This window comes from Gobius niger, assembly GCF_951799975.1.
Source record: "Gobius niger genome assembly, chromosome: 11".
Lineage (NCBI taxonomy): Eukaryota > Metazoa > Chordata > Actinopteri > Gobiiformes > Gobiidae > Gobius > Gobius niger.
In genome coordinates, this window is record NC_136862.1 from 18,818,554 (window position 1) to 18,831,104 (window position 12,551).

Consider the following 12,551-nt stretch of genomic DNA (forward strand, 5'->3'; position numbering starts at 1 on the left):
CTTCCTCTTTTCCATCATTCAAATTGAATTTAAATGAAAAAAAAAAAGTTCTTTTTCATCATTCATCATTATTCATCATAATCATTCAATTATATATCAAATTGTCTTGTGTTGTGTCAGATGCTAATATTAATACAATTAACTACCTTTATCAGGCCCAAACCACCCATTCACACTCCAATGTACGCAGACACTGGAGGCAAGGAGGGTTAAGTGTCTTGCCCAAGGAAACGTCAGTGCATTTGTGGGAGCTGGGGTTCAAACTCACGACCTTCCGATCACGAGACGGCACCGTCGCCCCGTATTTATATAGGCCTATTATTATTTTTCAACAGAAGTTACGTATGCGCAACTCAATTTACTGCATACTACAGTACAAAGACCTTCAGTTCATTAAAAACATGACATTTTTAAATTTTTGAATGTTTAATTTAATTTTTTTTTAACTACAGACACACCAAGTGAATTGACAGTATTAACATCACAAAGCTCACAGTAGTCCAACACAGCAGTGACCGTTTCCCTTCAGCCAACCTTTGGTCCATCTCACAAATACATAAGCCACCTCAGCATCTTCACTTCGGTCTGGCTGAGGGGAAGCAAGACAGGGGGCAACACAGCATCAGAATATATCAACACGATCACACAACTCAACACAGACTTTAAAAGCAAATGGAAAAATTGAATTGAGACATTTCTCGAACTGCTGGCGTGTCAATACGAAGATGTGTAAGGGATATTTCAACTCCTATGACCTCAGCAGGGCTACGGCTGTCCGACAGTACTATGAGAACTGCACACATTTGTTCTTAAATTCAGTCTGAAATTTAATACCTCAAGTTCTGTACCATGTTTCCTGTCCTTTTCTGAAAACGGTAGTGTTGCTGTGTATGAGCACTTGGTCCCAAATGACGAATGTGTTAGTATAGAGAAATTTAAGCTGAACTGACATGGCATTCCTACAGAAGCAATACACTATGACAATATTCAAAATCCTGCCTTGTGGGGAATGACCCAATAGAGGGAGGCAGTGATCAGGGTTAAGGTGTAGAGCCGGGGAATATGGCCACAGAGCATTGTTTATATGTCTGCCTCTACATTCTCATCCCATAAATCGTCTTGTTCCTTAACAATTAAACCCTCTCCCTTTAGTACAGTAATCCTATATATATATATGATGTTAAATACATACACCTAATGTTTACATCTTACAACTCTAAAGTACAGTAGACAGCGCAGGCCTGTAATTGATGGAGGAGTGAGGGGGAATAGCTGAGTGAATACAGTATAAGACTATTGGTATGCCACAATGAATGTGGTAGTTTGATGTTTAATAGGCATGGTTGGCTACGTAGAGAGACTTCCCCGCTGCACCACCGGTTCCAGAAGATTCATAATTTCCAACAGAAGCCAAGCTGTTAGCCTGTACAAACAAAAACAGTGCTTTAGATCAACAACAGTGACTATAAGAAAGACTGAAGACACTAAGCATGTCTTACCTCAGCACGTTTGAGAAACTCTTCTGTGGCTGCCTTCTCTTGGGCCATATCTCCTCTCCATGCGTTCAGGGCAGATGCCTGAAGGGCGCGGCCATAGGAGAAGGTCAGAGCCCAGGGTTTGGCCTGAGGGCAGGTGTTAATGGAGTTTAGGTTCACACTAGCTTCCTCCTCAGACTGGCCACCGGACAAGAACGTCACTCCTGAAAAGTAAATTCAGACGAACAAAAATATTAAGTCAAAGTTATTAATTATGCATCGACCTTTTCCTGCAGACGGCCCTTTACCTGGGACAGCAGGGGGGACGGTGCGTCGAAGGGCAGTGACAGTCGCCATGGCAATCTCCTCACTGGCGTATTTCGTGGGGCAGGAGTGTCCAGCAGTCACCATGTTGGGCTTCAGCAGGGTCCCCTCCAAGTATACATGGTGGTCGGACAGAGCTTTGTAACAGGCAGCAAGAACCTATAGCCCAAGAAGAGGTCAGAACTCCGCAAAAGGTAACGGTGTTAAAATGAGGTCTAATCTCACCTTCTCAGTGACATACTGGCAACGCTTCAAGTCATGCTCCCCATCAGGAAGAATCTCTGGTTCCACAATAGGAACAATGCCATTCTACGAAACCAAGAAAACAAGTATTATGCAGCTTTAACTCTAAATGAACACTTATTGCCTGGTTTATTTCGAAAACTCACCTGCTGGCAGATGCTTGCATATCGTGCCAGGACATTAGCGTTCTCGTAGATGGCCAGTTCAGAGGGTGTTGTATCAGAGATCTTCAGCACACAGCGCCACTTTGCAAAGTCTGCGCCATCTTTCTTATACTGGGCACAACGCTCAGACAGTCCATCCAGACCTACACCAACAGAAGCTCTAATTAAAGCAACTACAAATTATAATTGATAAGTTAATGACTTCAGGGGTGTGACCACAGACCTTGAGTGGTTGTCTCTCCATTTGTTCCAGCCAGTGGCACCACACCTTTGTCCACCTACAACAAAATAAAACATTCACTGTAATACCACAAACAGCACATTAGCTCAACAGGGTCATCCCATGCATCCAACTACATCATCCATCGGACCCTTAACCTACAAACTTCACCTTAGGGTTTGTTTATAGTTAAACAACGGACCATGTTGTCACATACCACAGAAAAAATATTTACATGCACGACACCAAGCTTGTTTATTTCCAAAATGCAAAACTTTGCTGAGTACAGAATCTTTTAATTTTACCTTAATACCAACTACAATGCCACGGTCTTTGATCAGTTTGGCGAATGAAGTGCCATCGTCTGTGTTCTGGTAGAGAGTCTCATGGAAAAAGATGACTCCTCCAATGCATTTGTCCATGCGCTGGTCAGCAGTGAAGAGCAGCTGACGGTAGCGGCGCCTGTTCTCCTCGGTGTTCTCAACACCGATGGGGTTCAGACGCTTCGCCATGCTGCCTGCAGGCAATACATATTTCACAGACCAAAGTTACATATTTGCACTAATATAAGGTTTATTTTATTTAAGCATTTGAGCTTTTATACTGTATATACCAGTGGATTCATCCGCAGCGAGGATTCCCTTTCCAGGGGCCACTATCCTAGCTGCAATGTCCTGCAGCTCCTTCTTCTGTTCAGGACTGAGTGCGGGATACTGGTGAGTCATGGTGGCTGTAAAAAACAACAAAAAGGTCAATGACAAGGTCACTTTGCTTTACTGAGCGTGACCGGCATGAATGCCTGCTCTGAACCTCAAATTAAATTCTCCATTGCCAACATGGCTGCCTTGGAACGGCTCCAAGCTCCTTTTAGAGGAACGGCATAACTACATTTCCATCGGTCTCCCACTATTTGCATATTGGAGTTTTAACATAATTAACCTGGTTGTCTGTGCTCGGGTGAGTGTCTGTACGTGCTGACATTCACACCACCAGATTATTTCTTTGGCTGTTCCATCCTCACTCTGCCGTAAATAAATGGTTACATAACCTCATCCCTCTCCGGCGCACAGACAGGGAGTGGTTACGCAACAGCTCTTCACTACAGCACTGTCGCACTATGTTCGAGCTGCTCTAGCACATACATCACGACTTGTTTCACTCTCCTCAGCAACACTCTGCCTCCTTATACAAATGAGCAACACCCCTCCGGTGCTAAAGCTAAGCGTTACATGACTCGAACCCAAATGTGCAAGTTCAATAGTGTTTTGCATAAAACTGTTCATGCAGTGGTCTGCTGACTGCACATTCAAATCTACCGCATCTTTGCCATGTGCACAGGAAACAAATAATGATGCAAGGAATGACATACGGGTCCTGACACGTTCCAGGAACACCCACTAATGCGGACAATGCCAAGGAACAAGCTGTGACTTTCATCACGTGGGATCCAGAGAAAGATAAAATGGAAAAGCTTTGGTCAGTATTTTGACTGTACAAGCCTGCGCTCGTTAACCACATTTAGATCATTATGATTGACAGTTTGCTGCATGGATATCCTCTGTTAATCCTAGCTTAAAACAAAGAGTTAACGAACTCCTCGACAGGCACCGCGTATACAATGTAAACAACATTTAGTCACAATAGTGGTCTCCGTATCAGGTGCATTGCCGAGAGTTACCCAATATAACTAAACATCCCTACCCACGGGCAGATAAACCCTCTCTCAGCAAATATCTGTAATCTTTTGTGAAGCCCTAACAATACCTTTTGTTGTCCTGTCCTGTGGAGGTTCAGACCAGGATTTCAACAGACCTAACCTCACCAGATGCCATGAATTATTGAGTGATAAAAGGACACAAAGGACCTGACCAGATTCAGGTCTGGAATATCAACAATAAGGGCCACTTTGTGTCATTTCACTGCAGGAAAAAAAGTAACCAATTGCCCAACACATAATCATTTTACAAAAACAAGATGGATAAGGCAACTTAACTTAAAGGATAAATCTAAAAAGCTTCCCATGATCAACCCAAAGCGCACCTCTTGTTCCTACGCTGCTTGTGTCCCAAGGGTGTTGAGGGGGATTGATTATTGATTGGGCTAGACTCTGCAGGCCTCGCTCCCTCTATAAAAGGAAAATTGAAGGCCGAAGAAGGAATGACTCAGTGACCAGTTACTAGTGTCAACAATGTGAGATAGTGCAGCTCCACAATAATCGCTCACACCTTCTTCTCAGGCTGCATCAGCTGTGGTGAAACATAGTGACGCTTTTCTTTATACATCTTTCTCCTCTCAAGGACTTCCTTCTTGTCACCTTTTGCTGGACAAATGGCACTTCTGCACTGCGGTTTAAAGATTTAACAACAAGCCCTTGCTGTTGTGTCATACAGAGGAAGGCTGCACAACTACCGTTTTCACCATTCTGTCCTGTTGCTTCACTAACGTTTGTGTTCAAGCTGATTCATAGGAGTTCACAACTACAATTAGTCATTCCTTAAGACTGGCAATGATACAGACGTTGATAGACATTATACCTGGGAAAGGATCCTCTTATTTTAAACTCTGCATGAGCTTAATCTCAGCGGTGACAGTCTGCTTGTTATTAGCAGATTGGATGCAGGCCCCTGGCAACAGCACAAGCTCCTATACCGAGGTCGCTTCAATCTTCCCTCTTTGATCCAACAGGACCAGGAAACCAAACACTTCCCGCATAGCTGTGTTAAGTCAGGCCATTCAGCTGTCAAAATGGCACACGAGGCAGAAGTGACAAAGATGCGTGTTTATGCAACGGTGTTTAAAACTAGGCCTCAGAAATGTAAGCTTTTGGTGAATGGAACACAATGTACTTTTGTCTCAGCATTAAGTTTTTGATCAATTTATAGTGATGAGATATTTGTGTTACCTTTGGCACAGTGTTTGACATCATAATTACCCCGACAGCCTATATGAAGATATTCGCAGGGTTTCTAGTAGACTTCTCATGAGATGATGCTGGCAAGCAGGATTGTTATTTAAACATTTTTTTTGCTTTGCATGTCTTTTTTCCCCACTCCCTTTTAATATTTTTTCATTTTAATACAAAAAGGAGTGATTTGATTGTGTTGATGGAAAACACTACATTACTGTTTGGATTCCTGATACTTTTCCTTCATTCATGATGGTCTATATAAGTATATATATAAGTCTATATAAGTAAACCTCAAAGATGTGTATATGCGTATATACCCTTTTAGGTTGAATCGATTCATTTCTGTCGTGGATCTGGTTTGTAGCTCCGCCTCCCCATCAGATGTGTACGTGCAGCGGCACAGATACACAGCAGACACGACATCACCACACCCCCCTCCCCCTACAACCCAACCTCTCATCGCATTAGTGATAAAAACACAAATATAGCGACTCTACTCCAAAATGTGGTCCCCCTTGTCGCCGTGTGACGTAAACTATGCGCAACAGGCCTCCGTTCCCAACTCCCTCATCCCTGAAGGTCAAGCAAGTATTTCCTCAATGACGCACATTACGGCGACAGAGCAAGATTCTAAACTTTAAAACATAATACAACGTAGGATTTGCCGATGAAGTGACCAGGTGATGTGGCTTTAAAGAAAACGATGCTTGTCGTGTTCTGAATTAAAGCTACCGACGGCTAACAAGCTAGGAAGGTAAAAGTTACACTGGTGGAAGGATGTGGCGCAGCATCACGTCCTATCACGGGCCATTTGATTTAATTTTCTTGCGTCAAAATCCGTTAACATCTCAATACGCAGAGTTGGAGGTGCTCTTTCTATTTCTTACCTGCGGGTTGGAGTCGGAGCGTGCAGGTGTGTGTGCGTCGCGATAGAGATGCAGAAGAAGTCTCCCGTGTCCCTGCTGCAGCGCAACGTGATCCTTTAAAAAACCCCGGGGGGCGGAGCTACACGAACGCGTCACGGGGCTACTGCGCACGCGCCACACAGCATCATCTAGGGGCAGTTTCATCTATGGGTGCAGCATGAGTGTGCATCTTTGAGAAAATACCCATGTTATGAAGCTACAAGTTAATTTGAGCCAGTAAGGCAGATATAACATATTTATTTTTTTTCTATTAGAGATGTGCTGTGTTCTCTTAAGTTAATAACTTAATTTCATTCTTTACGCACAGGAGAGATGTGTAAAATAAAGGGGTACATTTACTTATATAGTTGAATAGATTTATTCTTGTGATTTATTTACAAAAATAACAAAACATGTAACAATTAGAAGAATATAACCTTCCCCAAGTCAGTCACAAAATCAATCCCACATAATTTGTATTCTGGACATCTTTTATGATAATACTACGAAAGTGCAACAGAGTGTATATTATTGGGCATACGTTACATGAGTTACAGCAGGGAAATAGAAAAAGCCCTGGATCTATCAAAATGACAAATTGAGGTATATATAAGCCTGAAAGCCGCGAGCCACAGTTAAAAATATAAAAACAAGGCCTTAGAAAAAAATGAAGCAATGATAACATACAAAAAGGTAGGAGTTTTGTTACGTGATCTACAGAATGAACGAATACATGAAGATGTCAGCTGCGTCACTTTAGCAGCAAAGTTATGTGAAAGACACCACAAAGCATTATCACGCAGAAGTAGACAGACGGTACAATTTAACAACCACAAAAAGTGAAAGTCACAGACAATAGACAAAGATGTTAAGAAATGTACCCAGGCAAGGACTGGAGTCAGATATCTGTGCGGCCAAAGAAATTCTTGTGGCGTAAGCCTAACCCAGTGAAACACCTGATAATATTTTCATAAAAGAGCACTCATGACCAATCGCCAGGTACAAGATGAACAATGGGGCAATAGTTCTTGCACAATAGTGTGCAAATACAAGAGATGTGGAAACAGTGGCCCAAAAGGAAGGCATAAAATACAAAATACCATATTTAAAATTTATATTCTCTTTTAGCATTACAGAATCTAGAAACTATAAATCCAATTAATTTATTACAGGCATGTTTACAGGTGGTTTGTACAAGCGCAAAGGTGCTCTGCATCTTTGAGCATTACTGATAGTAGTAAACTCAAAGTGCTTCATACAAAAACTTCTTGAGAAGCAGTCGTTTCCTGAGCAGGGAGCAGTTGTAGCGCAGGTCCCGACAGAGCTAATGTTGTGTGGGTCTGTGTGCTGTTGTCCTGAATGTCTGGAGTGTCTGGAGTGTCTGAAGGGCTGAGCAGACAGTCATAGTCAAAGCCTTTCAGCGGCTGTAGAGACAGAGTGAGGCCTCGACGAGCTTTAGCCGCACGGTCCGGCCTCTCTCTCAGCTTCAGAATCACCTGAATATCACAAAATGTTTTTATCATCACATATACAAACAATCACCTTAATTTAATCATCCTGTACCTCAACAGGCTCTCGCTGCATCAAAAACACATCAAAACTCATCCCTCGGAAAAAGGCTTGTCGTTTAAATCGATCTAGAGTTCTTAGCCTACGAAGGGGAGTCTTGCAAAGAAGCTGCACAGAGACATGAGCATGGTTGGTTTTACTATTTTACATTTCAATGAGAATTTACCAAATACCTCTGAGATGAGCAATGCCAGTGGAGGGCTGAAGCTAAGGGGCATTTCATACGGAAAATGTCTAACTTTTTTCAACATGCTGCAGTGGTCCGGTTCAGGAGGCACAGGGAACTAGGAGAAAGAAGTAACATCACATTTAATCAATACTTGTGTCATACAGTGTAGTGTGACACGATAGTACAGTTTACACTGACACACATGACGTCATCCCACTACAGCCTCTCACCTTCCCAGTAACCAATGAGAAAATCAGGATTCCCAGAGACCACCAATCGGCTGCATGGTTATAGGGACCACCACTCAACACTTCTGGAGCTGCACAAAACACAAGACCAGGTTTAAAACTACATTAACATATTATTTTTAACAGCTGCACAGTATTTCTCACCCATATATTGTATCGTTCCACAGATAGTGAAGGCTCTTCCTCCTCTCTCCAGGCGACGGGACAAACCAAAGTCAGCTAAACGTAGGTGTCCTGGAACAAACCATTTACCATATGTAATTCTGACACAACTGATCATAGGAAAAAGGTTTGTGAACAGTGTTTAAATGGGCATTTTAATAATATAATCCATAAAATCCTGTTTTTGTGATGTACTGTACTAAGACACTGTACTAAGAGAGGCTTGTTGTCATGTTTATTGACTTGTTCGGTCGTTATAGTATGTACAGGCTGGCCTCAGCAGGCCACACTCTAGTAGAGACGTGGGGAAACCGCGGCCCAAGGGCTGGATCCGGCCTCCATAATTTCTGGCATTTTCCACGTTGAATTGCGTATCATCAGAGGAACCATAACCATCCCAGTGGTCTCAAATGGCTCTATATTTCCAAAGTGACATTCAACACAACAAAACTGCTAAGTCAATGCAGTTTGAATGAAAAGGAGCAGAGATGAGTAATCTCATGATATTTTCCCCTTTACGAATCACTTTGCATCAATTCTGTTGTTTTGGCTTTTTATCTTATTTTATTGATTTATTCATTTTTACAATATATATCATCAAGCAAGTTCCCGATATCATTTTGTGCATTTTGAAATGGGAGAAAGTTGAGCCAAATTAAAATAACACTATCGTTGGTGCGGCCCTCTAACTCACTTTAGGTTACTCATGTGGTCCCTTGTAAAAGTTAATTGCCCACCCCTGCTCTAGTACTTACCATAGTCTGTCAGCAGAATATTCTCCATCTGCAAAAGAAACCAAAGTATGAGAAGTATGAATTAAAAGTGTCATATATTTTTTGTCCACAATAATTTCTCTTAATTCTATATATTAGCTTACCTTCACATCTCGGTGGATGACTCCAACATCATGCAGAAAACCTAAAACAGAAATTAATCAAAAAACATAAATTCCTTCAAACCTTTAAATCTAATAAGATTGGACACACACCCAAAGCACAGCCCAGCTCTGCTGCAAACACCCTGACAATGTCCTCTGAAAACTGTCCATTCATTTGCCAGTAGGTGTACAGATCCCCAGTGCTGCAGTAGTCACACACTGTGGAGGCATAGAAGCAACGTATTAAGATATATTACGTAATGTCACATTTAAATTTGGATAAACAACTTTTACAAGTACAAGAGAGGATATTAGGAAAGTAAAAGCAGGCAGGTGAGGCATGGGTAGTGCACAGATATATAAAGCACAAAACAGATCATCTAATAATCAGGAACATCCTCTTTGTGTTAAACTGCGTACTATATTTTATGAATTTGCTGCAGCTGCTCTCCAGGGTAACACTTTATTCACTGGGGGTGGGGATAAAAACAAACTGGGTCACTCTTTCTGAGTCAGTGACTGATTTGGAGTAACACGGAGGAAATGCTTTGGAAACACAGGAGTATACAAAACTACTACAAGCAAAAAATACTGGTGAAAGAAAGTGAGGGGAATTTTGGAAAGTGAATTTAAGTTGGGGAAAAGCACTGGCTACTCGTCTCAGCTGACTCACTAATGTAGAGGTGACGCTGGGTCTGCCAGCAGTCCTGTAGCTCATGGACAAAGGGATGATGAACCTGACGCTGTAGGCAAAGGTCAGAGGTCAACTAGAAGGTTCAACTCTGGCTACTTTAGGCCATGGGTCCCTATACTTTTCAGGTCACGGCCCCCAAAATTACCTTGCAAACAATCCTGAACCCCCACAGTAAAAACAAATTCATATTATAGGTAATAACAAACAAAAAAAACATAAAAAATCTGGTTTAGTAATATATTTACTTTGACCTTAATTCACAAATGTATGCTTTTTATGATAATACTACGAAAGTGCAAGAGAGTGTATATTAGTGGGCATGCGCTACATTAGGTCTATATTAAATATATGATCAATATTTTTTCTTTTTTTTTAATTAACTTGGCAACCCTAGCTCACTGCTCGCGACCCCTTGGATGGTCCAAACCCTCACTTTGTGAACCACTGCTTTAGGCAAATATGACTGCAATGAATGACATGACTTAAGACATTAATTTTACAGTATTTGCTGCTGAACCCACCTGGACAATGACTTCTTCCTTTGACTGCTCCAGAACACCAAGCCTAAGGATTTCTGATTTCGGTATGACCTATTAAGTACAACTCATTTTAAAGGATGATATTTACATCTGTTCTTGTCTATTACAAACAGAATGAGAAACACACAGTATGAGAAGTACATGATATATACACAGCCTATATTCACATTCAGGACTTACTTTTACAGCATAGGTCTTCTGTTTGGCTTTGTCCTTCACTTTCAGAATGGGTCCAAATGAGCCTTTGGCGATATAACTCATGACCTGAACCAAATACACATCGTGAGATCTTTGAGGCATTTGAGGAGCAGTTCACAGAACAGAGACTGATACCTGGAAATGCTCCTGTCCCGGTACCGTCCTGTGTGGAAACTCCGGCAGGAACAGGGAGATGAAGCCTGGCAGGCTCCACTCTGCCCTTAGTTTGTCCGGGCCGACTCCTGCCAGCCTCAGGACATGCTCGGGAATTTCGGGAGCTTTTCCCTGAAGCATTCTGCGGTGACTGAGGCGCAGAGCAGACGGGGCCAGGCGACACACAGAGGCCGGGAGCGACAGACCCACACTGGAGAAGAAGCCTCTCCATCCAGACAAGAATGGCTCATCCTCCTGGTCTTCTGTTGGCCTCTGAAGTAAACATACAACAGGAAATTACAGGACAGTTTGTGAATGGACTTGCTTTTTGGAACTCATAGAACATTCTAATTCAGTCGAGGCACTGAGAACCGTTACAGTTTCCAACTGTTGGAAAACAATATCACACACAATTAACATCGCAAAACCTATGAAACATTTGGACTGAGTAGAGGTTGTTTTAGTGCCAGCATTCTCCTCCAGCGATGCCATAGTAAGTTTGTATATCTGTGAAATGTTTATGAATGAACAATACTTTTATGCAGGATGTCCTTTCAAATATTAACCTCTATAAATCAAAAACAGGACTGGCACATTTATATCAGCCTACATATTCAGAGACAAATTTAAAACACAAAGTGCATTAATTGCTATTTGTAATATGCAGGATTTCTTTGTTTCTGTTGCTGAGATAGTTATGAGGGTATTAGTCTGGTTTCTATCAAATTTGTTGCAATTTCAGGATTGCACTGTGCAATAGGCCTTTCTTCAGAATGCAGCTTTGAGGAGGATTTAAGCAGTGCGGTAAGATAGAAGAATGTCTTATATAGTGAAAAAAAAAATCGTTTCTAGCCTCACTTCACAGCCCCCTGTCCTTCTGCTCTGGAGTGAGCTTCTGGCTTCACAGCAGATCTGTGCTCTGTGGTGCAAGATGAGAGCAGTCAACCGGGCAAGATGCTATTATAAAAGCGTCTAATTCAGGAAAGTCATTCTGCCTTTAATGCACTGCCCCTGTCTTCCGCAGGATGTAAATTTGAACCTATTTCTGCACATTTTAAACAATCATTGGCCGACAATAGGACACATGTCAAAGTGGCTTTGAATGACATTGATGTTATCCAATATTTGCATTACGAGAGTTTCAGTATTTTCAGACCAATGTGATACGGTTGGCATAGTAACTCCAAGCTGATTAAGGGGCACCCTCGCCATGGAAACAGGGATCCCCTCTGCGTGCGTCATCGTACTGGGATTTCTCTGGACTCACCTTGTGGTTTTTGCTGGCGTCGCCCCCCATCTACGCGACAGGACATCGGCACTGTATCCTCACAGTGCAATATACGAGCGCTACTCCTCCATAAGTCACGTTATCGGCAGTCGTGTAGAGTAGCTCTAAGGTAGCAACGCAACTCCCTGAAGTGCACACAGAAGGCAAAGGCTAACACAAAAAATATCTATTTTAAAGCATAAACCGGCATTGGTTACGCGCAGAATATCGGATTGGCGACAAAAAAAACAAGTTAATCCCAGTGTTGGCGACGTCAGAGCAAATCCGCCCACATTTTGGAAACACGGTCAATAAGACGTTATGTTTGAGCTCCCCCTGCTGCTTACTTCTGGACATCTGCAGGGGGAACGTTTACATCTCTATCTTTAAATCACTGGATATCACGTCAAGTCTATACTGGTGAGAAAAATATAGA

At 42.2% G+C, this 12,551-nt stretch overlaps 2 protein-coding genes and 1 long non-coding RNA gene across 8 annotated transcripts; 1 reads left to right on the forward strand and 2 right to left on the reverse strand.

The window, feature by feature from the left end:
• Positions 1 to 667: 667 nt before the first annotated feature.
• aldocb (aldolase C, fructose-bisphosphate, b) lies at positions 668 to 6,370 on the reverse strand. The gene is made up of 9 exons (XM_079566990.1): positions 6,222 to 6,370; positions 3,040 to 3,156; positions 2,732 to 2,943; positions 2,430 to 2,484; positions 2,189 to 2,349; positions 2,025 to 2,108; positions 1,784 to 1,958; positions 1,500 to 1,699; positions 668 to 1,423 (listed from the first exon to the last, which is right to left on the reverse strand). The coding sequence occupies exons 2-9, from the start codon at positions 3,149 to 3,151 to the stop codon at positions 1,331 to 1,333; spliced, it is 1,092 nt and encodes a 363-aa protein (XP_079423116.1). The 5' UTR covers positions 3,152 to 3,156; positions 6,222 to 6,370; the 3' UTR covers positions 668 to 1,330.
• LOC306970920 lies at positions 5,863 to 10,863 on the forward strand. 3 transcript variants are annotated; one of them, XR_013793425.1, is made up of 4 exons: positions 5,863 to 5,988; positions 8,216 to 8,317; positions 8,393 to 8,450; positions 10,723 to 10,863. It is a non-coding gene; the product is annotated as an uncharacterized lncRNA (long non-coding RNA). The 3 variants fall into 3 exon arrangements; XR_013793426.1 differs by having other exon boundaries at positions 5,863 to 5,913; positions 8,200 to 8,317; XR_013793427.1 differs by having other exon boundaries at positions 5,863 to 5,913.
• Positions 6,686 to 12,292, reverse strand: rskrb (ribosomal protein S6 kinase related b). 4 transcript variants are annotated; one of them, XM_079566987.1, is made up of 13 exons: positions 12,116 to 12,292; positions 10,831 to 11,121; positions 10,678 to 10,761; positions 10,480 to 10,548; positions 9,938 to 10,007; positions 9,376 to 9,483; positions 9,265 to 9,305; positions 9,143 to 9,170; positions 8,370 to 8,459; positions 8,208 to 8,296; positions 7,982 to 8,092; positions 7,803 to 7,916; positions 6,686 to 7,735 (listed from the first exon to the last, which is right to left on the reverse strand). In XM_079566987.1, the coding sequence occupies exons 1-13, from the start codon at positions 12,143 to 12,145 to the stop codon at positions 7,493 to 7,495; spliced, it is 1,368 nt and encodes a 455-aa protein (XP_079423113.1). In that variant the 5' UTR covers positions 12,146 to 12,292; the 3' UTR covers positions 6,686 to 7,492. The 4 variants fall into 4 exon arrangements, with proteins under 4 accessions (XP_079423113.1, XP_079423112.1, XP_079423110.1 ...); XM_079566986.1 differs by lacking the exons at positions 9,938 to 10,007; positions 10,480 to 10,548; XM_079566984.1 differs by lacking the exons at positions 9,938 to 10,007; positions 10,480 to 10,548 and having other exon boundaries at positions 10,678 to 11,121.
• Between the last annotated feature and the right edge of the window lie 259 nt (positions 12,293 to 12,551).

Coding starts and splice junctions, on each gene's coding strand:
- rskrb (XM_079566987.1), bottom strand. CDS start 12,145: ATGGGGGGCGACGCCAGCAAAAACCACAAG. Junction 10,549..10,677: donor AGAAGACCTATGCTGTAAAA/GTAAGTCCTGAA, acceptor TGTACTTAATAG/GTCATACCGAAATCAGAAAT. Junction 8,093..8,207: donor TCTCATTGGTTACTGGGAAG/GTGAGAGGCTGT, acceptor TCTTTCTCCTAG/TTCCCTGTGCCTCCTGAACC.
- aldocb (XM_079566990.1), bottom strand. CDS start 3,151: ATGACTCACCAGTATCCCGCACTCAGTCCTGAACAGAAGAAGGAGCTG. Junction 2,109..2,188: donor ATGCAAGCATCTGCCAGCAG/GTGAGTTTTCGA, acceptor TTGGTTTCGTAG/AATGGCATTGTTCCTATTGT. Junction 1,700..1,783: donor CGTCCCCCCTGCTGTCCCAG/GTAAAGGGCCGT, acceptor TTTACTTTTCAG/GAGTGACGTTCTTGTCCGGT.